This window comes from Mauremys reevesii, linkage group 4 (assembly GCF_016161935.1).
Source record: "Mauremys reevesii isolate NIE-2019 linkage group 4, ASM1616193v1, whole genome shotgun sequence".
NCBI classification, from domain to species: Eukaryota; Metazoa; Chordata; order Testudines; family Geoemydidae; genus Mauremys; species Mauremys reevesii.
The window spans coordinates 103,489,835-103,516,851 of NC_052626.1; the positions used below are offsets into that span (position 1 = coordinate 103,489,835).

Sequence of the window (27,017 nt, forward strand, 5' to 3'; positions counted from 1 at the left end):
TCTGCTCAAGGATTGGTGAATGAGGGGCTTTGATGGCTGATCCCCTTTACGCTGTCTTTTTCAAGAAAAAGAGATGCCTCCAACCACACACACAGTTCTTACTCAAATTAATCTTGGACTTTCATATCAATCAAGCTATTCATCTGCTGGTTTTCCATCCTAAACCTCATCAGACTAGGGAGGGTACTGTCCTATAGACTTTATACATTAGGAGATTGCTAATATATTATTTGGACAAGGCTAAACCTTTTTTAAATTTCTCTCAGGCTATTTGTGTCTATTGCAGACAAAGTTAAAGGGGTTCCATTGGCCACCCAGGGACTTTCTAAGTTGGTTTCTGGCTGCATTTTCTCCTGTTACACTGATGCTAATGTGCCATGCCCTCTTAAGGTGACAGCCCATTCGCCCAGATTTCAGTCCACATTTATCACCTTACTGAAATATGTTAGACTATCCTATCACAGAAATCCAAAAAACTACATGGGCTTCAGCTCACACTTTCTCAAGACACTATGCCTTATTGCATGCCTCTAGAGCAAATGGTACCTTCAGTTCTGCAAACAGTTCTGGACCGGGTTCCAAAGCTCACACCTCCTTATAGACTCATAGACTCTAGGACTGGAAGGGACCTCGGGAGGTCATCGAGTCCAGTCCCCTGCCCTCATGGCAGGACCAAATACTGTCTAGACCATCCCGGATAGACATTTATCTAACCTATTCTTAAATATCTCCAGATATGGAGATTCTACAACCTCCCTAGGCAATTTATTCCAGTGTTTAACCACACTGACAGTTAGGAACTTTTTCCTAATGTCCAACCTAAATCTCTCTTGCTGCAGTTTAAGCCCATTGCTTCTTGTTCTATCCTTAGAGGCTAAGGTGAACAAGTTTTCTCCCTCCTCCTGATGACACCCTTTTAGATACCTGAAAACTGCTATCATGTCCCCTCTCAGTCTTCTCTTTTCCAAACTAAACAAACCCAATTCTTTCAGCCTTCCTTCGTAGGTCATGTTCTCAAGACCTTTAATCATTCTCGTTGCTCTTCTCTGGACCCTCTCCAATCTCGCCACATCTTTCTTGAAATGCGGTGCCCAGAACTGGACAGAATACTCCAGTTGAGGCCTAACCAGCGCAGAGTAGAGCGGAAGAATGACTTCTCGTGTCTTGCTCATAACACACCTGTTAATGCATCCCAGAATCACGTTTGCTTTTTTTGCAACAGCATCACACTTTTGACTCATATTTAGCTTGTGGTCCACTATAACCCCTAGATCCCTTTCTGCCGTACTCCTTCCTAGACAGTCTCTTCCCATTCTGTATGTGTGAAACTGATTGATTGTTCCTTCCTAAGTGGAGCACTTTGCATTTGTCTTTATTAAACTTCATCCGGTTTACCTCAGACCATTTCTCCAATTTGTCCAGATCATTTTGAATTATGACCCTGTCCTCCAAAGCAGTTGCAATCCCTCCCAGTTTGGTATCCTCTGCAAACTTAATAAGTGTACTTTCTATGCCAACATCTAAGTCGTTGATGAAGATATTGAACAGAGCCGGTCCCAAAACAGACCCCTGCGGAACCCCAGTTGTTATACCTTTCCAGCAGGATTGGGAACCATTAACAACTACTCTCTGAGTACGGTTATCCAGCCAGTTATGCACCCACCTTATAGTAGCCCCATCTAAATTGCATTTGCCTAGTTTATCAATAAGAATATCATGCGAGACGGTATCAAATGCCTTACTAAAGTCTAGGTATACCACATCCACCGCTTCTCCCTTATCCGCAAGACTCGTTATCCTATCAAAGAAAGCTATCTGATTGGTTTGACACGATTTGTTCTTTACAAATCCATGCTGGCTATTCCCTATCACCTTACCACCTTCCAAGTGTTTGCAGATGATTTCCTTAATTACTTGCTCCATTATCTTCCCTGGCACAGAAGTTAAACTAACTGGTCTGTAGTTTCCTGGGTTGTTTTGATTTCCCTTTTTATAGATGGGCACTATATTTGCCCTTTTCCAGTCTTCTGGAATCTCTCCCGTCTCCTCTAGCTAGAGGCTCAGATAACTCCTCTATTAGCTCCTTGAGTATTCTAGGATGCATTTCATCAGGCCCCTGGTGATTTGCAGGCATGTAACTTTTCTAAGTGATTTTTAACTTGTTCTTTTTTCATTTTATCTTCTAAACCTACCCCCTTCCATAAGCATTCACTATGTTAGGCATTCCTTCAGACTTCTCGGTGAAGACCGAAACAAAGAAATCATTAAGCATCTCTGCCATTTCCAAGTTTCCTGTTACTGTTTCTCCCTCCTCACTGACCAGTGGGCCTACCCTGTCCTTGGTCTTTCTCTTGCTTCTAATGGATTGATAAAAAGTTTTCTTGTTTCCCTTTATTCCCATAGCTAGTTTGAGCTCATTTTGTGCATTTGCCTTTCTAATCTTGCCCCTGCATTCCCGTGTTGTTTGCCTATATTCATCCTTTGTAATCTGACCTAGTTTCCATTTTTTATATGACTCCTTTTTATTTTTTAGATCATGCAACATCTCGTGGTTAAGCCAAGATGGTCTTTTGCAACATTTTCTATCTTTCCTACCCAGCGGAATAGCTTGCTTTTGGGCCCTTAATAGTGTCCCTTTGAAAAACTGCCAACTCTCCTCAGTTGTTTTTCCCCTCAGTCTTGATTCCCATGGGACTTTACCCATCAGCTCTCTGAGCTTACCAAAATCCGCCTTCCTGAAATCCATTTTCTCTATTTTGCTGTACTCCCTTCTACCCTTCCTTAGAATTGCAAACTCTATGTATTCATGATCACTTTCACCCAAGCTGCCTTCTACTTTCAAATTCTCAACGAGTTCCTCCCTATGTTAAAATCAAGTCTAGAACAGCTTCCCCCCAGTAGCTTTTTCAACCTTCTGAAATAAAAAGTTGTCTGCAATGCAGTCCAAGAACTTATTGGATAGTCTGTGCCCCGCGGTGTTATTTTCCCAACATATATCTGGATAGTTGAAGTCCCCCATCACCACCAAATCTTGGGCTTTGGATGATTTTGTTAGTTGTTTAAAAAAAGCCTCATCCACCTCTTCCACCTGGTTAGGTGGCCTGTAGTAGACTCGTAGCATGACATCACCCTTGTTTTTTTACCTCTTTTAGCCTAACCCAGAGACTCTCAACACTTCCGTCTCCTATGTCCATCTCCACCTCAGTCCAAGTGAGTACATTTTTAATATATAAGGCAACACCTCCTCCCTTTTTCCCCTGTCTAACCTTCCTGAGCAAGCTGTACCCATCCACACCAACATTCCAATCATGTGTATTATCCCACCAAGTTTCAGTGATGCTAACAATGTCATAGTTGTATTTATTTATTAGCACTTCCAGTTCTTCCTGCTTATTACCCATACTTCTCGCATTTGTATATAGGCATCTAAGATACTGGTTTGATCTTGCCTCCCAGTTTTGCCCTGACCCTCCTTTCTCTCTGCCATTATAGCCCACGCTCCCTCTTGTTTCCGACCCATCTCCCAAGTCTCCATGTTCCCCACTTACCTGTGGGCTTTGCTCACCTGTCCCCGTCGAACCTAGTTTAAAGCCCTCCTCGCTAGGTTAGCCAGTCTGTGTGCAAATAGGGTCTTTCTCCTCCTCGAAAGGTGAACGCCATCTCTGCCTAGCAGTCCTTCCTTGAATAGCATCCCATGGTCAAGGAAGCCAAAGCCCTCCTGGCGACACCATCTTCGCAGCCAGGCATTCACCTCCATGATGCATCTGTCTCTGCCCGGGCCCCTACCTTTGACAGGAAGAATCAAAGAGAATACCACCTGCGCTCCTTTAGAGGGTATTGCCAGGAGTCACCTCAAGTGGAGAACCCATAGAAATACTACTCAAAGAAGGAGGAAAGTACAGTAACTGGTGTTCTTTCAGATATGTGTCCATATGGGTACTCCACTCCTTTCCTTCTGCTTTGGATTTTTATCACCATGGGACTGTGTGGTAGAGAAGGAACTGAGCGTGGTTTCTCCGTCGCAGCCCTATATAACCTTGGTATGGGGCATGAGGCTAGCTAGATGCATAAGCATAAGTTTATGTAGGGGATGGTATGATGGGATAGCCTAATTTTGGCAATTCATTTGGCAATTGATCTTTGATTATCAGCAGGTAAGTATGCCCAGTGGTTTGTGAAGGAATGTTAGATGGGATAGGATCTGAGTTACTACAGAGAATTCTTTCCTGGGTGCTGGCTGGTGAGTCTTGCCACATGCTCAGGGTTTAACTGATCGCCATATTTGGGGTCAGGAAGGAATTTTCCTCCAGGGCAGATTGGCAGAGGCCCTGGAGGTTTTTCGCCTTCCTCTGCAGCATGGGGCACGGGTCACTTGCTGGAGGATTCTCTGCAGCTTGAGGTCTTCAAACCACAATTTGAGGACTTCAGTAACTCAGAGATAGGTTAGGGGTTTGTTATTGAAGTGGATGGGTGAGATTCTGTGGCCTGCATTGTGCAGGAGGTCAGACTAGATGATCATAATGGTCCCTTCTGACCTTAAAGTCTATGAGTCTGTAAGCAGACCAAATGAGCACTGCTGCCAAAAACCTCTGATAGAAGGTACAGGCATGCCTCAAGTGGCGCACCCAAAGGGACACATCTCTAAAAGCTCCAGTCATTGCACAAGGTGAGTAACCTTTTCCTTTTAACAAATCTTGGGAAACTGCATAAATTCCAAAGGATTGGAGAATTGCCAGTGTAGTTCCAGTATTTAAGAAGGGTAATAGGGATGACCCAGCAAACTATAGACCAGTTAGTCTGATGTTCAATATCAGGTAAAATAATGGAATGGTTAATTCAGAATACTATCAGCAAAGAAATACAGACTAAAAATATAGGTGGGTCTTGTCAAACAAAACTGTGGTCTTTTTCTGACAGGATTACAGGTCTAATGTATGAAGGCGGCAGTTTTGAAATAGTATCAGAGGGGTAGCCGTGTTAGTCTGGGTCTGTAAAAAGTGACAGAGTCCTGTGGCACCTTGCCACAGGACTCTGTCGCTGTTTTGTTATAGTGTGCTTGGATTTCTCCAAGGCATTTGACTTAATGCCATGTGACATTTTAGTTAAACTTGAATTATATGGAATTAACAGACACACATTAAATGGATTAAAAACTAGTTTAGTGACAGATCTCAAAATTATATCAGTGAGCAGGGTTGCTTCAAATGAGGTTGCCTAGGGATTGGCTCTTGGTTGAATTATATTTAATATTTTTATGAGCAATCTAGATGATATAAAATCTTTGCTGGTAAATTTATGTAGATGTCTCAAAGATTGGTGAGATAGTAAATAATGAGGAAAACAGGTTACTGTTAAAGAATGATCTGAATCACCTTGTTAAATGGTCACAACCCAACAAAATACATTTTAATACAGCCAAATGCAAGGTAATACATCTGGGAACCAAGAATGCAGATTGTACTTAGAAGATAGGAGACTTTGTCTAGGAAAGAGATGACTCAGAGAAGGATTTAGAGATCATTGTAGATAATCACCTGAACAGGAGCTCTCAGTGCAAAGTTGTGGTAAAAAGCTAATGCAATCCTTGATAATATAAAGGGAATATCAGGTATAAGAGGTTAAGTGATCTTTTCTCTGTACAGAACATTGGTAAGACCACTACTGGAAAACTATGTCCACTTCAAGAAGGATATGGAAATAGGGGAGAGAGTTCAAAGGAGGGCCACAAAAATGATCAAGGGGATGGCAAACAAGCCTTACAATGTGAGGCTTAAAGGGCTCAACTTATTGATCTTACCAGAGAATTGGTTGAGAGATGACTTTTTCACTGGGTATAGATAGTTATACAGGAAAAGATATCTGATGGAGAAGGGCTTCTCAATCTGACAGAGGCTGACAAAGGCATAGCAAGTTCTTCCAGTGATTGCATGTTCTACTTCGGCTATATGCTCACCCTGTGCACCACAGTTGGAAGTTTTTACCTTAGCAGTACCCACTGGGGCAGTGCATGCTCCCTCTGCTGCCTTGTGCTGCTTCATGATAGTATAAAGGACAGAGCCACCCCAGATCCTTCTCAGTTCCTTCTTACTGCCTCTAATTGGTAGTTGGAGTGCTTTGTCTTGCTTCTGAAAGTTTCTCTCCTTACAGGGAATATATTTTCTTTTTCTGTAAAATAGTCAGTGGTTAGTTAGCAGTTTAATATAGGTTTTCTTTGGTTTTTTTTTTAATTTATCTATAGAGTGCTGATGCCCTATACTGGGATATGCCTCAGTCTCCTGGGTTTAAGCTTTGTGCCTGCTGAAAGAAAGCTATGCCATTGAGTAACCATGATTCCACCTGCCTAAAGTGCCTCATTGAGGGTCACATTAGAGACTACTGCCAGACTTGCAAGGGTTTCAGGCCCTGGACAAAAGAGGACAGAAAGGTGAGACTGCACCATATCCTCATGGAAGCCACCATGCATCTGCTTGCTGAACCTTCCCACTTGGGATGCGCACTGAATACTTTGGCATTGGTGAAGAGTTGGACATTGCTTCAGAATGTTGGCTCTGGTCCCCTTCCCCAGTGCCAGAAAGAAGCACAAGTGGTCAGAATCATTCAAGGACCTGAGACTAATCTCCACTAGATATTCGAGGTCTCCAGTACCATCCACACGTAAGCACTCAGGAGGACAGGGTATGTCATCCTCAGGAAAGAGTTCTTCCCCAGTACTGATATTTTTGAATCAGGGGTCATTAACTCTGGCATCGGTTCCTGGAGTATTGGGATCAAACTCCATTACAGTACCAACTATTTCCGTGTACCATCATCAGCACCAGGAAAATACTTCTGTACCAACAATACCAGGAGCCTATGCAGCAGCATGACACCAACTTTGCCTCTCAATGCAGACTCCTGATGGTACAAAGAGATAGCTTGGCTGGTACTGGTGGCTCCTGAGGCCCTGGTTACAGACTTAGTTTAGGTTTATAATCAGCCTTCACTATTGTGGGGAGCTAAAGTGTCAAGTGTTTAGTGTTTCCTTGACCAATGCAGTCCAGTACTGGTATTTCCAGAGTGATGACCTCAGATTTCGGCACCACCTGGCACAGCACCACTGTCATTGGGCAACACAGAGTCTTCCTTGAAGTCTGAGGTAGACTTTTATGCTGAGATAGATTACTACCTTCTCCTTCATGAAGGGAGTTTTGTTACAGGTACCCAACAGATTTCCAGAGACAGCGACCCATGGAGAAGTTGTTGCTGGGGTCCTATGCTTTACCCATGGCACTACTGGAACCCATGTGGCATGCCTCCCACTTTCAGATCCTCCTTGGTTCTTCAGCCTTTCAGATATCCTAGCAGATGATTTGCTAACTCACATAAGGGGGTCCAGGAGGTTATCGTCGGTACCAAGCAAAACTCTAAAGGCCTGTAAAGCTTCAGAACCTCCACCTACTACACTGCAGGAGGCTCAACCTCAACTTCCTTTGCACTCATCATCCTCATTGCCTGATGAAACTGTAGCTGCTTGGGATTCCTTGCCTGTGCAAGATGACTACTTGGCTTAGCAAGGTCTTTTAAAGAGAGTAACTACCTCTCTTAATATTCCTGTTGAAAAGGTCCAGGAGAGTTCTTACAGACTCGTGGACGTTGTGGGTTTGGCAGTGCCTTTTAGAGTGGCTATATCTATCAGTGATGCCACACTAGAGTATACAAACTCCTTGTGGCAAACATCATCTTCTCTGGCTCCAAAAGCTAAGAGAACCAAAAGAAGGTATCATGTTCCTTCTCAAAGCTATGAACATTTTTATAACCATCTTTGGCAGGTTCCTTAGTTATCTTGGTGGTGAATTAAAGAGTACATCAGGGTGCTGAATTGAGTACCAGTCTCCTGGATATCGGAGTTCCCTTTGTCCCTCCCTTTCCCACATTCATTCTGTTTATGAATCCTCCTTTTCTGGGTTGGGGAGCTCAGCTAGCAAACCTACAAACTCAAGGTTTGTGGTCTTATCATTATTTGACTCTCCATATATATGTGTGGGAGTTGCAGGCTTGTAGCGGAGTGGTCACCCCACTCCGGCCTGATAGGGGTTAAAGCAGCCCTGGAGAGGGCTGTGGCGGAGAAAAGCTGGGCTAATTGGGAAAGCAGCCACAGCTGTAGCCAATGCATTCAGGGCCCAGCTGGCCCTTATAAGAGGGCGGTGGGCCAGAAGGATAGAGAAACACTCTCTTTAGCTTCTTGAGAGAGAAGGACCAGGCTATCTAGGAGCTGAGAAGGGTACCTGAGGTGGAGCAGTGCTGGGGAAGGGCAGATGGAGCTGGGGAGCTCCAGCCTAGTAAAACCCCAGGCTGCAGGCCTTGCAAAAAGGCCAAAAAGGTACTGGGGCTGCAGAGGGGCAGCCCAGAGATAGGCAAAGACAGCAGGTCTTAACCCCCCGTTGCCGATGATGAGTGGTTTACAGACTGCAGTCTGCGCCAGTGAGTGGGGCTAGATGGTGACTGACAGTAGCCACTGAGGCAAGGTGGGGATATAGGGTTGCGGGTTCCTCTGGGTGGGGAGACCCAGATTGTGGGTTACTGTTGGGGCAGAACCCTGATGTAGCGGGCACTGGGATCCAAAAGGGACAATGGGGGGCCTGCGGCAGGCGAGACACCGGCCTCCAGAGGGCGCTCCAGGCTGGAACAGCTTATTCCTGAGACAATCAGCAGGAGGCACTGCGCCAGTGAGTCATTGCTCTGCCACAAGTCTGTTCATCTGTTCATTGCCTATTGGGATTTTCACCCTCACAGCAAGTTACAGACACTGGGCTACTCTATTCTACTGTGCTACATCGGCGCAACTGTGCCACTGTAGTGTGTCGGGTCAAGATGTGCTTTGCTGACAGGAGAGCACTCTCCCGTCAGCATAATTACTCCACCTCAATGAGAAGTAGAAGATGTGTTGGCGAGAGAGCATATCCCACCTACTTAGCGCTGGTGTGGACAGCCCTTAGGTTGAGGTAACTTACGTCACTCAGTGGGGTGGTGTTTTCACCTCTTAGTGATGTAAATTACATCGACATAGGTGGTAGTGTAGAGAAGCCCTTTACAGGTCCTCATGAACAACACTGAGACAATGTTCTATAACAACAGGCAGAGAGAAGCCAGATCAGACAGAGTCTATCAAAAGGCGATACGTCTTTGGGAGGTTTGTATCACTGATACAATTCATTTTAAAGCCTCCTATATTCCTGATGTTCAGAATAGCTTGGCAGACCTCCTGAACAGATTGTTTGGGAGAGATCATGAATGGTCTCTGAGTCTGGATAGTGTGAGATTAATTTTTCAACCCCGGATGTGGGAGGGGTCCCTTACATAGACCTGTTTGCTACTTGTCTCAACAAGAAGTGCCATCTTTTTTGTTTGAGAGCAGGTCACAGTAAGGGATCTCTGAACTCTTCCTTACTGTCTTGGAAAGACAAACTGCCATATGTCTATCCTTCCATTACACTCCTTCCAATGACATTTCTCAAGCTCAAGCAGGATAATGCAAGCATGATACTCATAGCACTGGCGTGTCCTCACTGCCATCTGCTGAGCCTGTCGGCCATGTCTCCTTTGACACTACCTTCAGATCTTGACCTGATCTCCCACAGAACCATGGTCGCTTGCTACGTCCCACCACATATGCTGTCTGTCTTATGGCCTTGATGTTCTCTGGTTAAAACCTTAGGAGGCCGAATGTTCGAGGACGGTGCAAAACATTCTCCTGAACAGCAGAAAGCTACTCGATACACTTACCTGTTGAAATGGGAATGATTCTCCTTATGGTCAAAGCAGAAAGGGGTTTTGCCAGTGCTTGCTTCTGTCAGTCAGATTCCTAAGGGTCAGTAGCTTATAGATCCATGTTGTGGATCCCATTGCTCCCTGGAACTTAAATCTGGTGCTATCAAGGTTGATAGTCACCAGTTCAAAGGGTAGACCCATCTGTTCTTTCCTGCATTTCTCTATTAAAGTATCATTTTGGTAGTTGTTACCAAAAAGGGTGGCAGAGTTACACAGTCTTTTACAAGGACAAGATATACTTATGTCCACATCCAAAATTCCTGACTAAACTAGTAATGGACTTCCACCTCAGTCAAGCCCATTGTGACACTGCATTCTATATGTTTATGGAAATATGCTTATGAGTGTAAATATGACATAACTGTAATATGCTTTGTGCTAGATATGCCATGTAACATATCTTTGCAAAGGTTATGATAATCTGAATATATTCATCCTATTTGTAGATGTCACGGAGTCCCCGGGCGATGCTCTGGAACTGCTCCCCACAAAGCCAGTTAGGGCTTTGGGGAGCCTTCTCTCCCATGGAGCAGACCGTCTTCAGGGCAAGAAGCTCACACGGCTTCACCTCCTGGGTCTGACCTTGGAGCATTCAGCATATGCCCCTCCGTGCACTTCCCACAGCGAGTCCACTCAGACGGGGTCCTGGGAAAGCCAGAGGGTCCTGTATGCACCCCCAACTTCACAGTCAGATGTGACTCTCATCCAGCCAGTAAAACAGGGGTTTATTAGATGACAGGAACTCGGTCTAAAACAGAGCTTGTAAGTACAGAGAACGGGATCCCTCAGCCAGGTCCATTCTGGGGCCCAGTGAGCCAGACAACCCCGTCTGCTCTCACTTCCCGTCCCCAGCCAGCTCCAAACTGAACCCCCCTTCAGCCCCTCCTTCTCTTCTGAGTTCCTTTCCTGGGCCAGGAGGTCACCTGACCTCTTTGTTCACCTTTAGCTATTCCCTTGCAGGGGGAAGGGCATAGCCAGTTGTTGCCAGGATACAGAGTGGCGGCCATTTATGCACACTGGAGACTTAAGAAATGCATAGGGGAACCTGAGGCACCCACCCAGTATTCAGAGGAAACATTAAGAACAGTCCCATTTAGTCACAGTAGGCAAGTCTGAAGTTATGAGTGTTGGCTCTGTGCTTGTATTTGAAGTGTTTGCTGTAGGAAACACATAAGGGAGATTTGGCCAACATATTTTGAAGAGGCGATTCAGGTAATTAGGAGTACTTAACTAACAGTGGACTTTGGGAGACGCCAATCCACATCTGAACTCTCCTGGAAATGTTCAAACTAACATGTAAACAATGGAACTCATTTATAAAACTTTTCTTAAACATTACATTAATATATTGTCTCATACTATAGAATTAGAATTTATAATCCCCATTCCATGATGAGATATCTTTGAGCTATAATGTATCTTAATTAAAACTATCTTTAGATACATTTTTCTTCAAAACACATTTGATTAAAAAAATTTTGATTTAAATAAAAATAATCAGATTTTTTTTATTTTTATTTTTTAAATTATTGATTTTTATCCACCCTGATCCAAAGTAAGGACAGCCTGCAGAAGGGCACATGCCTCCCTCTGTTGGCTTCTCGCCAACCCACTCCCATCCCACCAGCAACCTGTAGAAGTAAATATTCAATAACTAGCCTGTGTCTTCTGCACTGTGTTTAAATAAGCCACATTCCCCTAATGCGCATAGCCCACCTGGTCTTTATTAACCTTCCCTAAGTTGCCAGAACAAGTATACACACCCTGGATGATAGGACCATCAATAGCTATTAGCCAGGATGGGCATGGATGGTGTCCCTCGCCTCTGTTTGCCAGAAGCTGGGAGTGAGCAACAGGGAATGGATCACCTGATGATTACCTGTTCTGTTCATTACCTCTGGGGCACCTGGCATTGACCACTGTCGGAAGACAGGATACTGGGCTAGGTGGACCTTTGGTCTGACCCAGTATGACCATTCTTATGTCACCCAGCCCTACAACACAGGTCCAGGGATCCTACCCAAATGGGGAAGTCTGTGAAAATGTCTTACCGTCTTGAAGGTCACTGAAGACTGGGAAGAACCTATGGGAGTGGAATTCCAAAATCGAACAAAAAGCAACATTTTATCAGTGTTGACATGGTGATTACAATTTTGACGATAACTTGTTCTCTCCGCCCTCTTCCCCCCCACCCCGTGCAAAGCAGCTGACACATTGTGGCAATCACACACACAAGGGTGCTAACATTGATTTAAATGCCTGTCCAATTTACATAGGAGTAAAAGGAGCTCAAGAGATAACTTATTGAAAGAAATTGCATGCACATCCCAATTGAAGGATAAAAAGGTGAAAGAGTAGAGGGAAGGGTTCCTGAAACATGAAAAAGAGAAGAGAGAAAAGGACAGGGAAATGGTTAGATCCTCATAGGCAGAGTTGCTGGGAATGATGGAGAGGAAAACAACCCTCCTGGAGAACATTGTGGTTCATTGATCAAGGACTGTAACACAGCATATGATTCCCCTTTACTCTGACATCTTCACATTCTGGAACACACCATTCACTGCAACAACACCCAGAAATAGGTTATTTTCTAGACAAAAACTTCAGCCTGTCTCCTGGTCCTTCTTCCTGCAAGGCTTAAAGTCTTGGTGGATCTGGCAGTGGTCCCCCTACATGTGCTTCTTGCAGGCACTTCAGGCAGCTTGAGTGCGGATCGCTCTGAGGCACCAAGGCATGCCTCAGCACCAGGAAACGGATAAAAATGCCAATAACTCAGTAAGTTACAAAAACTTTCACTAAAACTACTTGCCACTAACTAACATGTACAAATATGCGAAAGAGAAGATCACTGAGAGAGCTTGCCAAAGAAAGGATGACAGAAGTTACAGCAATCGTCATAGGCAGTAAGAAGGAACTGAGGAGGCGCACGGTCAGCTGGGTGCTTTGTACCAGTGCTATGAGCACACAGCACCAGAGGGTCCTCAAGCTACCCTGATGGGTACCACTGGGAAAAATTTCTGACAACTGTGCTCAGAGTGCAAATACACCTAGAGTGGAATGGACTTGTGCAACACATCTTGAAGAACAACAGTTACAAAAGGTTAGTAACCTTTTTTTCTAGACATTCCATGCTTCAGGACAACAAAGAGAACAGTGGACAATAGGAAACCCCCTTATTTCCCTCGCCTGCAAGAAATAGACTCTTCTGCCCCATCCCACCCTCCAAGCTGCTGAGAATAGTTTTGAGCAGCTTGCTTATACACACTTGTGACCTTGAAACCACAAAGTGATCTGCCCACTACACTTTTATATAATTTTTTTTAGGTTCTGAATGGGTTTTTAAATTTGCAAATTATTTATTTTTAATAATAATTTTACTGTGAATATGGAGTACATTTTAATTGGTGTATTATGTTTATTAAAAGTAAATTGAAAATGTCTTTGCAGTTGTATTTCTGCATCTTGTACAATTAATTATAAAGTTTACCTTCAGTGAACAAATTCATTAAACAGTTCACTAAAATGTCTCACATGAAACTTAATAAGAACTTTGCACGACTGCACATACATAGCAATACTTGTGCAGTAATCTTGATTAACACCTTGTACAAAAGAATATATATTGTTCACAAATGGCCTGTAGCTTCAGAGTTGGAGCACAATGGATTCCTGACTCTGCCCCTCAGCAGTTGCATCATTTCATAGGTTCCTTCCCTCTGGCTGTTCAAAACCTTCTGCAAATCTGCCAATCTCCTCCTTGCCTCCATCAGTAAGTCTCTCTCCCTTTCACAAAAATTGTGCAAAACACAGCAGGTAGCTATAATCGAAGGCAAATACTTTTCATCTATATCCAGCCTTGACATTGGGCTCCTCCGTTTACCTTTCAGTCTTCCAAATGTACATTCCATTATCCTTCTGCAAATACTCAGGGTATAGTTATACAATTCCTTTCTACCATCCAAGAGTCCAGTAAAATGCTTCATAATCCAGGAAAGTAGGAATAACCTTGGTCTCCCAGAATTACTGTAGGAATCGTAACACTTTTATTGTCCATAGATACTGTGATGGAGCAAGGCCGGATAGCTACAGGAAAGTACTGAAGAGCAGGTATGTTAGCCCCAGGCTAAGCAAATCCCTAGTACCATGGGAACCAAAATGGCAGTTGCTCCAGGATAATCAAGGCACCTGGGGCCAATTAAGAACTTTCTAGAAGGCACCGGAGAGAGCTACAGTGATTGGAGCACCTGCAGTCAATCAGGGCAGGCTAATCAGGGCACCTGGTATAAAAAGGGGAGCTCACTCCAGTCAAGGGAGCAGGAACCAGAGAAAGGAAGTGCGAATGAGGAGCTGGGAGTCAGAGACACAAGGAACTAAGAACTGAGAGGGTGTACTACTGGAGGATTGAGGAAACACCATACAATCAAGCCATATCAGACACCAGGAGGATCCTATGGTGAGGATAAAGAAGGTATTTGAAGGAGGTTATGGGGAAGTAGCCCAGGGAGCTGTAGTGGTCAATCCGCGGTTACAAGTAGCACTTTAGAGACTGCTACAATTCACAGGGCCCTGGGCTGGAACCCAGAGTAGAGGGCAGGCCCGGGTTCCCCCCAAGCCTTGCTACTCCTAATCAGACATAGGAGGAGTTGATCCAGACTGTGGGTTTCATCCAAGGGGAAGACCACTGAGGGGAGGAAATCTGCCAATAAGTGCAGGACCTACTAGAGGAGAGGAGGAACTTTGCCACAATACCATGAGAGCAGAAGTTCAATTTATCATTACAGAAAACAGTCCAGAGTTTCTAAAGATCCTGGCATCATGGACCTTTCCAGACCACCCCATATTAATGTTTGTGAACATGGTGATTAACCAAGACCTGCAGCACCAGGGAGAAATACATTGTTCTTCTGATGACCTCAGAGGCCTGGGGGGTCAGGGTAGGCAAGGAATAGGTATTTGGATCCCATCAGTGACCCCAACTGTGCATAACCATTAATAACCTCCTGTGCATTGCCCTGCTTTATTACCCAGGGGACAGCACCTTCTTGGAAGCAGCATATGTCTCCATGACAACAGTCTCAACAATTGATCATCTAACACCAGACTGGTTAGCTACTGATTGCTAGCAATCAAGTGTGGTAAGCTTCCAGATGGCAATGAACATAAGAACGGCCGTACCGGGTCAGACCAATGGTCCACCTAGCCCAGTATCTGTCTACCGACAGTGGCCAATGCCAGGTGCCCCAGAGGGAGTGAACCTAACAGGCAATGATCAAGTGATCTCTCTCCTGCCATCCATCTCCATCCTCTGAGGAACAGAGGCTAGGGACACCAATTTTTACCCATGCTGATGTGCCAGATTCTTTTTTATGTGCCTGTTTATCATCTGATCCGGCCCTTACATTATACTTTTCAATCCTCTGCTCCTGACTATAACCTGGAGATTCTCTATCATCAGACTCTCCCCTAAGAGAAGTCTGTGTCCGATCCACACGCTCCTCTGCAGCAGTCGGCTTTCCCCCATCTCCTAGTTTAAAAACTGCTCTACAACCTTTTTAATGTTTAGTGCCAGCAGTCTGGTTCCACTTTGGTTTAGGTGGAGCCCATCTCTCCTGTATAGGCTCCCCCTATCCCAGAAGTTTCCCCAGTCCCTAATGAACGTAAACCCCTCCTCTCTACACCATCGTCTCATCCACACATTGAGACTCTGAAGCTCTGCCTGCCTACCTGGCCCTGCGCGTGGAACTGGGAGCATTTCTGAGAATGCCACCATAAAGGTCCTGGATTTCAGTCTCTTCCCTAGCAGCCTAAATTTGGCTTCCAGGACATCTCTCCTACCCTTCCCTATGTCATTGGTACCTACATGTACCACGACCACCGGCTCCTCCCCAGCACTACTCATAAGTCTGTCTAGATGCCCCGAGAGATCCACAACCTTCACACCAGGCAGGCAAGTCACCATACGGTTCTCCCGGTCATCCCAAACCCAGCTATCTACGTTTCTAATGATCAAATCTCCCATTACTAACACCTGCCTTTTCCTAGAAACTGGAGTTCCCTCCCCCGGAGAGGTAACCTCAGTGCGAGAGGCAACCCCAGCACCATCTGGAAGGAGGGTCCCAACTATGGGAAGGTTTCCCTCTGCTCCCATTGACTGCTCTGCTTCTCTGGGCCTTTCTTCCTCCTCAACAGCACAGGGGCTGTCTGAGCGGAGGTGGGATAATTCTACAGTGTCCCGGAAAGCCTCATCAACATGCCTCTCTTAGCTCCTCCAGTTCCGCCACCCTGGCCTCCAAAGTTCGTACATGGTCTCTGAGGGCCAGGAGCTTCTTGCACCGACTGCACACATACGCCACCCGCCCACAGGGCAGGTAATCATACATGCTACACTCAGTGCAATAAACTGGATAGCCCCCACTCTGCTGTGGGCTTCTGCCTCCATTGTCTCCTAGTTAATGGAAGGGTGGTCTAAAGAAAGAGGTTTTGAAATGTGGTTTGAATTATAGGTTTTAAGGGGACTACAGGGGAACAGATAGGACCGACAAGGGACTCCCGCTCCCTTCCCACTCCCCTTCCAAACTCCCTTGTGAAACTTCCTGTTAGCAGCCCCTGTTCGCAAAGCTGACTTTATTGGTCACATGCTTTTCCACAGTGAAGAGAGCTTGCATGTGCTGCTCCACCACTAGAGCTCTAGGGCAAGCTTTACACAGATCTCCAGGAATGTGGCTTTTGACATCCTGAAAGTGCTGTCACTGCTGCTGGCCATCGTAGACCTGCAGCACTATCTTGTCCCACTAGTCAGTACTATGTGTCTGAGCCTAAAAGTGTTGGTCCAATGAGTGAAGTTTTGTCAGTGAAAAATCTAAGAGACTCATCTGCTTGATTTCAGTCTCCTCCTCCTCAGGTGACCTTAGCACTCTGATTCTGAAACGTTTGCACTATTTTACATATGCTTGTGGCATCCTGTTTGTATCATCTCCTTGAGGATAGTAGCATGTACCATGTTTCTTCCCTGCTGCTTGACAGTGCTTTGAAAATGTCACTGGCTCACCAAGGCCATGCGGATGTTGGGATGAAAGGAGAGGAATCATGGGAAGGTTTTAATTTGACTCCAAATATCCTAATTCTATTTCCTTCTGGTAGGTATCCCACAATATGTGGTGAAAAAACTCCCAGAATGCCCACAGCACAGTGGTGAAGCAATGCACCATTGGATGTCTGCCAGGAATACTAAACCTTTATTTCAAAACATTGCTGTGCTAAGTGATACGGGGCAAAAGGATCACAATGTGCTGTGTATGTACTGCTCACACAACAGTTGTTGTGAAGGCACTTAAACAAAAGCCACAGCAAGTTTCAAGCGTAGACATCCTCTCAGGAAGGTGGTTGTGGAATAAAAGACAGGAAAAGTGAAAAACAGAACTGTAGAAAAGATGAGGTTCTATAAAAATCTCTAACGCTCACAGTATTACAATACAGTACCAAACACTATCTGAAAGAGTCCTCAGTTAGCTAATGAGAAAGAGACCTTAAAAAGAGGGAAATGGATTGCTCAGAATAGCACAATACATATTCATGTAAAAGACCCTATGGAAAAGAACAGCCCAATAGTCCTATTCAGTTGCCGCTGGAAACAAATGGGTCTGCAGAGTAGAGAAGCTGGTGAGAGCAGCATTCAGCTGCTGTTACAAAGTGGAATATCTGGGTTTTGGCAATGGTCTGAGCATATGGCTTCTTAGATTAAGACTTTTACCCTGCTCCCAGCAACTTTACAGAAATGGCCTTCCAGCCAGTCAGTCACCCAATAGTCTCAGTCAGGGATTCTCTTTAACATCTGACAACCTAAATGTATTCATTTTCTTCCTTTCCATAGGTCTATGTAATATTACTCTTCCAAAACGTATGGCAATGTACAGTGCTGTTCAGCGTATAAAAGAAATGGAGGCCAACACATGTTCCATGTTGAAACTTGATAGATTCGTAGCTGATGCAAATTGGACTGTGACTGAAGAAGCAATTAAAATTGATTACCCTTATAAAGTGAGTAATTTCTTTTTATTATATTTATTACAAAGAAAATTATGTAAGAGGCAAAAGTAATGCTTGAAACAAAAGAATGATTCACAGCTTTTGATTTACACTGGCATCCATTGCAAGAAGGGTAGACTCTCCAGTATTAAGTTTACAGACTAGTAGGAGAGAATTGTAATGATAAATGAGGTCTCCGGCTTGATGGAAATATCTGATATGCCATTAATATTATGGGGCTTTTATGAAGGGGGAAAATTAATATACCAAAAAATTAGGGGCTAGATATCCTGCACAGACATCCTTAGAGGTAGATTGTTCAGATCATTATTTGGGTTGTACTGGGGCTAGGATTCAGACTATGACTAGATTAATCCATGACACTCTTGTGACCCGTTAATTAATTCAACTTTATTATTAACTCTGTATCGGCATTTGACTAATCATCCAGTAGGTCACTAACCAGAATATATATTTCCTTCTAATGCTCAAAGAGCATCTACAGTAGCATCTACTAAACTTTTGAAAATTAATCCTCCCCTTCAGAAAAATTAAAACAATTTCACCCTTTTATCCTTCACATTTGGTGTTCAAGGCCTACACAAATGAACAGTCACTCAGAGTACATTGTATAAATCTTTATAATATAAGAACATAACATAAGAACATAAGAAAGGCCGTACCGGGTCAGACCAAAGGTCCATCTAGCCCAGTATCTGTCTACCGACAGTGGCCAATGCCAGGTGCCCCTGAGGGAGTGAACCTAACAGGCAATGATCAAGTGATCTCTCTCCTGCCATCCATCTCCATCCTCTGACGAACAGAGGCTAGGGACACCATTCTTACCCATCCTGGCTAATAGCCATTTATGGACTTAGCCACCATGAATTTATCCAGTCCCCTTTTAAACATTGTTATAGTCCTAGCCTTCACAACCTCCTCAGGTAAGGAGTTCCACAAGTTGACTGTGCGCTGCGTGAAGAAGAACTTCCTTTTATTTGTTTTAAACCTGCTGCCTATTAATTTCATTTGGTGACCCCTAGTTCTTGTATTATGGGAATAAGTAAATAACTTTTCCTTATCCACTTTCTCAACATCACTCATGATTTTATATACCTCTATCATATCCCCCCTTAGTCTCCTCTTTTCCAAACTGAAGAGTCCTAGCCTCTTTAATCTTTCCTCATATGGGACCCTCTCTAAACCCCTAATCATTTTAGTTGCTCTTTTCTGAACCTTTTCTAGTGCTAGAATATCTTTTTTGAGGTGAGGAGACCACATCTGTACACAGTATTCGAGATGTGGGCGTACCATGGATTTATATAAGGGCAATAATATATTCTCAGTCTTATTCTCTATCCCTTTTAATGATTCCTAACATCCTGTTTGCTTTTTGACCGCCTCTGCACACTGCGTGGACATCTTCAGAGAACTATCCACGATAACTCCAAGATCTTTTTCCTGACTCGTTGTAGCTAAATTAGCCCCATCATATTGTATGTATAGTTGGGGTTATTTTTTCCAATGTGCATTACTTTACATTTATCCACATTAAATTTCATTTGCCATTTTGTTGCCCAATCACTTAGTTTTGTGAGATCTTTTTGAAGTTTTTCACAATCTGCTTTGGTCTTAACTATCTTGAGTAGTTTAGTATCATCTGCAAACTTTGCCACCTCACTGTTTACCCCTTTCTCCAGATCATTTATGAATAAATTGAATAGGATTGGTCCTAGGACTGACCCTTGGGGAACACCACTAGTTACCCCTCTCCATTCTGAGAATTTACCATTAATTCCTACCCTTTGTTCCCTGTCCTTTAACCAGTTCTCAATCCATGAAAGGACCTTTCCTTTTATCCCATGACAGCTTAATTTACGTAAGAGCCTTTGGTGAGGACCTTGTCAAAGGCTTTCTGGAAATCTAAGTACACTATGTCCACGGATCCCCTTGTCCACATGTTTGTTGACCCCTTCAAAGAACTCTAATAGATTAGTAAGACACGATTTCCCTTTACAGAAACCATGTTGACTATTGCTCAAGAGATTATGTTTTTCTATGTGTCTGACAATTTTATTCTTTACTATTGTTTCAACTAATTTGCCCGGTACCGACGTTAGACTTACCGGTCTGTAATTGCCAGGATCACCCCTAGAGCCCTTTTTAAATATTGGCGTTATATTAGCTAACTTCCAGTCATTGGGTACCGAAGCCGATTTAAAGGACAGGTTACAAACCTTGGTTAATAGTTCCATAACTTCACATTTGAGTTCTTTCAGAACTCTTGGGTGAATGCCATCTGGTCCCGTGACTTGTTAATGTTGAGTTTATCAATTAATTCCAAAACCTCCTCTAGTGACACTTCAATCTGTGACAGTTCCTCAGATTTGTCACCTACAAAAGCCAGCTCAGGTTTGGGAATCTTCCTAACATCCTCAGCCGTGAAGACTGAAGCAAAGAATCCATTTAGTTTCTCCGCAATGACTTTATCATCTTTAAGCGCTCCTTTTGTATTTTCATCGTCAAGGGGCCCCACTGGTTGTTTAGCAGGCTTCCTGCTTCTGATGTACTTAAAAAACATTTTGTTATTACCTTTGGAGTTTTTGGCTAGCCGTTCTTCAAACTCCTCTTTGGCTTTTCTTATTACACTCTTGCACTTAAGTTGGCAGTGTTTGTGCTCCTTTCTATTTGCCTCACTGGGATTTGACTTCCACTTTTTAAAGGAAGTCTTTTTATCTCTCACTGCTTCTTTTACATGGTTGTTAAGCCACGGTGGCTCTTTTTTAGTTCTTTTACTGTTTTTCTTAATTTGGGGTATACATTGAAGTTGGGCCTCTATTATGGTGTCTTTAAAAAGGGCCCACACAACTTGCAGGATTTCACTTTAGTCACTGTACCTTTTAACTTTTGTCTAACTAACCCCCTCATTTTTGTATAGTTCCCCCTTTTGAAATTAAAGGCCACAGTGTTGGGCAGTTGAGATGTTCTTCTCACCACAGGGATGTTGAATGCTATTGTATTATGGTCACTATTTCCAAGCGGTCCTGCTATAGTTACCTCTTGGACCAGCTCCTGCGCTCCACTCAGGATTAAATCTAGAGTCGCCTCTCCCCTTGTGGGTTCCCGTACCAGCTGCTCCATGAAGCAGTCATTTAAAGTATCGAGAAATTTTATCTCTGCATTTCGTCCTGAAGTGAAATGTTCCCAGTCAATATGGGGATAATTGAAATCCCCCACTATTATTGGGTTCTTAATTTTGATAGCCTCTCTAATTTCCCTTAGCATTTCATCATCACTATTACTGTCCTGGTCAGGTGGTCGATAATAGATCCCTACTGTTATATTTTTACTAGAGCATGAAATTTCTATCCATAGAGACTCTCTATGGAACCTGTGGATTCGCTTAAGATTTTTACTTCATTTGAATCTACACTTTCTTTAACATATAGTGCCACTCCTCCCCCTGCACGGCCTGTTCTGTCCTTCCGATATATTTTGTACCCCGGAATGATTGTGTCCCATTGATTGGTCTCAGTCCACCAGGTTTCTGTGATGCCTATTATATCTATATCCTCCTTTATCACAAGGCACTCTAGTTCACCCATCTTATTATTTAGACTTCTGGCATTTGTGTACAAGCACTTTAAAATCTTGTCCCTGTTTATTAGCCTGCCTTTTTCTGATGTGCCAGATTCTTTTTTATGTGATTGTTTATCATCTGATCTGGCCCTTACATTATACTTCTCATTCCTCTGCTCCTGACTATAATCCGGAGATTCTCTATCATCAGACTCTCCCCTAAGAGAAGTCTGTGTCCGATCCACACGCTCCTCTGCAGCAGTCGGCTTTCCCCCATCTCCTAGTTTAAAAACTGCTCTACAACCTTTTTAATATTTAGTGCCAGCAGTCTGGTTCCACTTTGGTTTAGGTGGAGCCCATCTCTCCTGTATAGGCTCCTCCCATCCCAGAAGTTTCCCCAGTTCCTAATGAACGTGAACCCCTCTTCTCTACACCATCGTCTCATCCACGCATTGAGACTCTGAAGCTCTGCCTGCCTACCTGGCCCTGCGCGTGGAACTGGGAGCATTTCTGAAAATGCCACCATAGAGGTCCTGGATTTCAGTCTCTTCCCTAGCAGCCTAAATTTGGCTTCCAGGACATCTCTCTTACCCTTCCCTATGTCATTGGTACCTACATGTACCACGACCACCGGCTCCTCCCCAGCACTACACATAAGTCTATCTAGATGCCTCGAGAGATTCGCAACCTTCGCACCAGGCAGGCAAGCCACCATACGGTTCTCCCGATCATCACAGACCCAGCTATCTACATTTCTAATAATCGAATCTCCCATTACTAACACCTGCCTTTTCCTAGAAACTGGAGTTCCCTCCCCCGGAGAGGCAACCTCAGTGCGAGAGGCAACCCCAGCACCATCTGGAAGGAGGGTCCCAACTACGGGAAGGTTTCCCTCTGCTCCCATTGACTGCTCTACTTCCCTGGGCCCTTCTTCCTCCTCAACAGCACAGGAGCTGTCTAAGCGGAGGTGGGACAATTCTACAGTGTCCCGGAAAGCCTCATCAACATACCTCTCTGCCTCTCTCAGCTCCTCCAGTTCCGCCACCCTGGCCTCCAAAGTCCGTACATGGTCTCTGAGGGTCAGGAGCTCCTTGCACCGACTGCACACATACGCCACCCGCCCACAGGGCAGGTAATCATACATGCGACAGTCAGTGCAATAAATTGGATAGCCCCCACTCTGCTGCTGGGCTTCTGCCTGCATTGTCTCCTAGTTAGTGAAAGGGTGGTTTACGGAAAGTAGTTTTGGAATGTGGTTCGGTTTATAGGTTTGAGGGGGGGGCCACGGGGAAGGGGTTAGGGCTGGCGAGGGGTTCCCACTCACTTCCCACTCCCCTGCCGAACTCCCTTGCGAAACTCCCTGTTAGCAGCCCCTGGTCGCTTGTGCGCGGCTTTATAAAGCCCTGGCCTGAGTGAATGCCCCGCCCACTGATTAAGGCTCAGCCAATTACCGGAGGCTTCGAGCTTTCAAACCTGCCTCCAACTGCCAGCCAGAGCACACGGTCTCTCAACCAACCAACCAACCAAACAGACTGACAAACACAAGCTCAGCACACAGCAAGTAACCCCCAAACACAAACAAACACACACTACAGACAGTCACTTACCCCACAGATGCTGTATTAGCTCCTCCTTCACCTGGAGAACTCCCTTGATACTTCATCGTCATTCTTTCCAACGTTTCTTAGCATTTATATACTTTAAGAAAACCATAACAATGCCATACTTTTTTCGAATAACTTTGGTTTTAAATAATTTATTGATTGTAATTTATTCATAGGAGTATAAATAAGCTTCTTGAGAGTAGGGAACACAGCCATCCTCCTTGATTCACAGAAGGAAGAAGAGAAATAGTTCAGAATCTTTCTGAAAAAAGTTTTAATTTTTAATATAAACATACAGTTTAGATCCTTAGATTTCTTTGCCATGATGAAATACTGCAAATTTAATTTCTGACTTTATTGTCTTGATGTAACAATTTCCATTTGTGTCTAACTCCATATGGAGATTAAATTTGCATTTGAATTAGCATTTTTAATTTAATGTTAGCCTTTGTTTTTTAAACATAGTTCTCTTAGTTAGCTTTTTGGTTCTCATGTTTCCAATATGTTACGATCAGTTCACTTGTTTCTGTTTTTCTTATTTAGTTTGATATGGAGGAAGCTTCCCAAATTGTTAGAACACTTAAATGTCCAGATTGTAACACAGACATTTCAGATGAGACAACACCTCAACAAATTGCTGACATACTGGAAGAAGCCAGGTTACGTCTTTTAACAGCACAAATAGTTAGTATTCCATCTATTTGGTTATATTCTTATTTTTCACTATTAACACACATATTTTAATTTTAGTACTATTATTATTTAAGGAATGGGTATCCAAATGTGACCTGTGGACCACTTTGGACCTCAAGTCTTTAAATTGTGGCCTTCAAGGATAACAGTGTTAAGAAGAAATGTTGTACTTGACTATAAACTGAAAATGTATACCCTCAGCTATGTGATGTGACTTTTAAACTGAAACATTTGAATCAGCCCTGTTACTACAAGGAGGAAATCAATGGGACTGCTTTCCCATCTATCTCCCACTGTTTCCCTTGGAGCCTCAGGAGCAGCTCTGGTGTGAGCCTAGAGTGCTCTGACCAGCATCTGTGTCCCTTCCTTGTTGCAGCTGCTAAACAGCTCCCCCACTGGTCCTCTGCTGCATCCTAGGGAAGGGGTGAGAAAATAATTCTGGCTTGTGCATTAATTTCTTTCTTGTCAGGCATTGAGAACCCCAGAGATAGCATGATAGAAGTTTGAGTGCATCTATATTGGGCCTATGGGAGTATCTATCAAATGATGGCTCCTTTTCCCAATGCAGCCACCCAGGGCAGCCAAGGAAAGAATTAGAAAAGCTGAAGTTGAGAACCCACAACTGATTATGGCTCCCAGATTCTCTGCCCTACCTCAGGCTAGAGAATCTTTGCTCCAGCTTGATTCAGTCCTCAAGAGACCATACTCCAGCAAGGGATTGTCAAGAATGCAGTAAACACCAGTTACTCTCCCCTCCACATGCCCCTTTACATCAGGAGCTGCAGGCAGGGAGGCATAGGCTCTGAATTCAGTGGCTTTGTATCCACTTAGGACTCTCGCATATATGGGGGACTTACTAGTTTCTGCTCCTTTTGTGTTGTGTGAGTGGAGTAGGATAGAGAATCCACCTCAATGTACTGATTGTGGTCCCTTGATCTTTTTGAAATATGTTTGGCTGTCCAGCTGAAAAAGTTGGACATCACTGAATTAAGGATAAACTTAGAATCTTTCTACCTTCTAAGGGTATGGCTACACTGGCGATTTGCAGCGCTGGAAAGCCTCCACCAGCGCTGCAATTAGTAAGTGGCCACACCTGCAGGGCACTTCCAGCGCTGCAACTCCCTGGCTGCAGCGCTGGCCGTATACCTCACTCAGCATGGGGAATAAGGATTCCAGCGCTGGTGCTGCAGCGCTGGTCATCAAGTGTGGCCACACACCAGCGCTGTGATTGGCCTCCAGGGAATAAGGTGTATCCCAGAATGCTTTTATAAATTACTCTCTTTGTTTTGTTATGCAGCCTCTCTTTGTTTTGTTGTGAACGAGCTCCGATCGGAGCTCCGTTCTGTACCTGGCTGTAAACAATCAAATGAGAGGCAGGCAGGCAGAGTGAATGAAACAGAACGGAGCCCATCGAGCTCCGTTTGAACTGCTTATCTATAAAAACAAACACTGATCACAGCAAACAGGAGCTATCTGTACCTGGCTGTGAACGATCAAATGAGAGGCAGGGGAAACAGTGTTGGATGCAGGCTGTTAGGGTTTGCAAACATTTTGTGATTTTTCCAATCTCTCTCTTCCCCGCTCCCTGTCACAGTACACCACAGGGAGTGAGTGAATCAGGGGGCAGTCTGTGTTGGAGGCAGGCTGTTTGCAATTAGAATTAAGACTAAGGGCTCATGAACATTTTGTGATTTTTTTCCAATCCAGGAAGCTAACACACAGCGTTGGCTCCAAAAATCCCCTCTCTCTTTCCCCCCGCTCCCTGTCACAGTACACCACCCTCCACCCCCCTCTTTTGAAAAGCACGTTGGTGCACTTGAATGCTGGGATAGCTGCCCATAATGCAGCACTCCCAACAGCGCTGCAAATGCTCCAAATGTGGCCACACACCAGCGCTGGTAGCTGTCAGTGTGGCCACACACCAGCGCTGCTCCTACACAGCTGGATGACCAGCGCTGCAAACTACCAGCGCTGCAAACCGTAAGTGTAGCCATACCCTAAGACATGTGCTGAAAGATCTGATTTTCTGCATAACACTTATTGGCATTAGTAACACCTAAAATAAAGCAGTATTTTCAGCTTTCCTGCCTTAAGTATTAGCGATGTGAGTAACTGTTTCTAGAGATCAGAGAAACCTGAACTCTGATCTTGATAGATAAATAAAAGAAAAATGATTTTCAAATCAGATGCAGTGTGGAAGGAGAGTTATGCCTTTGCTCATTTTCTTACCCAGGTGAAACACACTGAGTTTAAGACAATAAGACATGGACCTTGCCAAATACCAAATTCAGTGGCCTTTTATGCAGACTGTCACAGTTTCAATGTAATTGCACCTGTATTTCCTCCTCCATGGTCCACTGCAGGAGTTCCCAGTCAGGTTTCAGGCCTCCAGACATCACCTATCCCAGGGCAGAGCCCTTTGTCCCACCCTCTTCTGACCAGGAGTTTTAAGGCTCCTCTGATCCTTTACTTTGTGGTACACTCATTTATTAGGGTTACTCTTCTGGAGGGTGGGGGTGTCTGTAATTCTATCAATGTACTGCTTTATTATTTGTGTTCTCATACGGAGCCTTACTTCTCCCTTCTTCCCTCCCAATGGAGCTATTCTGCAGGACCTAGGTTCCCCAGGGCTGGGTTCTTCCAGCCCCAGAATCAGACGAACACACACATTAACAGAGTACATCTGAGAGGACTGGGTTAATTAGCACTCCCAAACTGACCACTTATATGTCCCTAGACTCAGTAGGCTGGGTCAAGCAGCGCCTCCAGGCTGTCACTTTCATATGCCATGGGCACAGCCCTGGAATAGAGTGTGCATGAGCAGGCTGGATCGAGCAGCACTTTCAAACTGCCTCCCTCATATGCTCCAGGTTCAGCACATCCCTATCCCCACTTTCACATTACAATTGTTCTGGTAGTAACCCACTTGATGAGCAAACCCCACCAGATTTTTGGGTGCTGCAGAGATCTTTAGCACAGGTATGAGGAGTGTTGCTGTAGAACAAATGGGGAAGCCAGAAAACACCTATGCGGGGGGAGGGGAAGAGAGAGAGAAACAACCAGCTTAACCAAATATTTACTGCCAGGTAGTAACCATACAAGGGGAGCCAAACAAAACAGTTATAATATTAAATCTAAATTTAATTTGATTATAAAAGTCAGGTTTAGAAAACTATAACTGATTACACAAGTCAGGGTCAGAAGGCTATACCTAGAAAGAGAGAGTTGGGTTCTCACCATTCCGTGAAGCTTGAATTGATCGGGGTTCCCGCGTAGTGGTGGTAGCTGAGGGTCCGGAGTGCTGGAGAC

At 44.3% G+C, this 27,017-nt stretch overlaps 1 protein-coding gene across 11 annotated transcripts in view; it reads left to right on the plus strand.

Moving 5' to 3' along the window:
- Positions 1-27,017, plus strand: part of LOC120404838 (sodium/hydrogen exchanger 10-like) — a 304,962-nt gene that overhangs the window by 108,671 nt on the left and 169,274 nt on the right. For all 11 annotated transcript variants that reach the window (XM_039537846.1, XM_039537852.1, XM_039537849.1 and 8 more), the window contains 2 exons: positions 17,678-17,844; positions 23,559-23,699. In XM_039537846.1, coding sequence (XP_039393780.1) covers positions 17,678-17,844; positions 23,559-23,699 — 308 coding nt within the window. The remainder of the gene's footprint in view (positions 1-17,677; positions 17,845-23,558; positions 23,700-27,017) is intronic.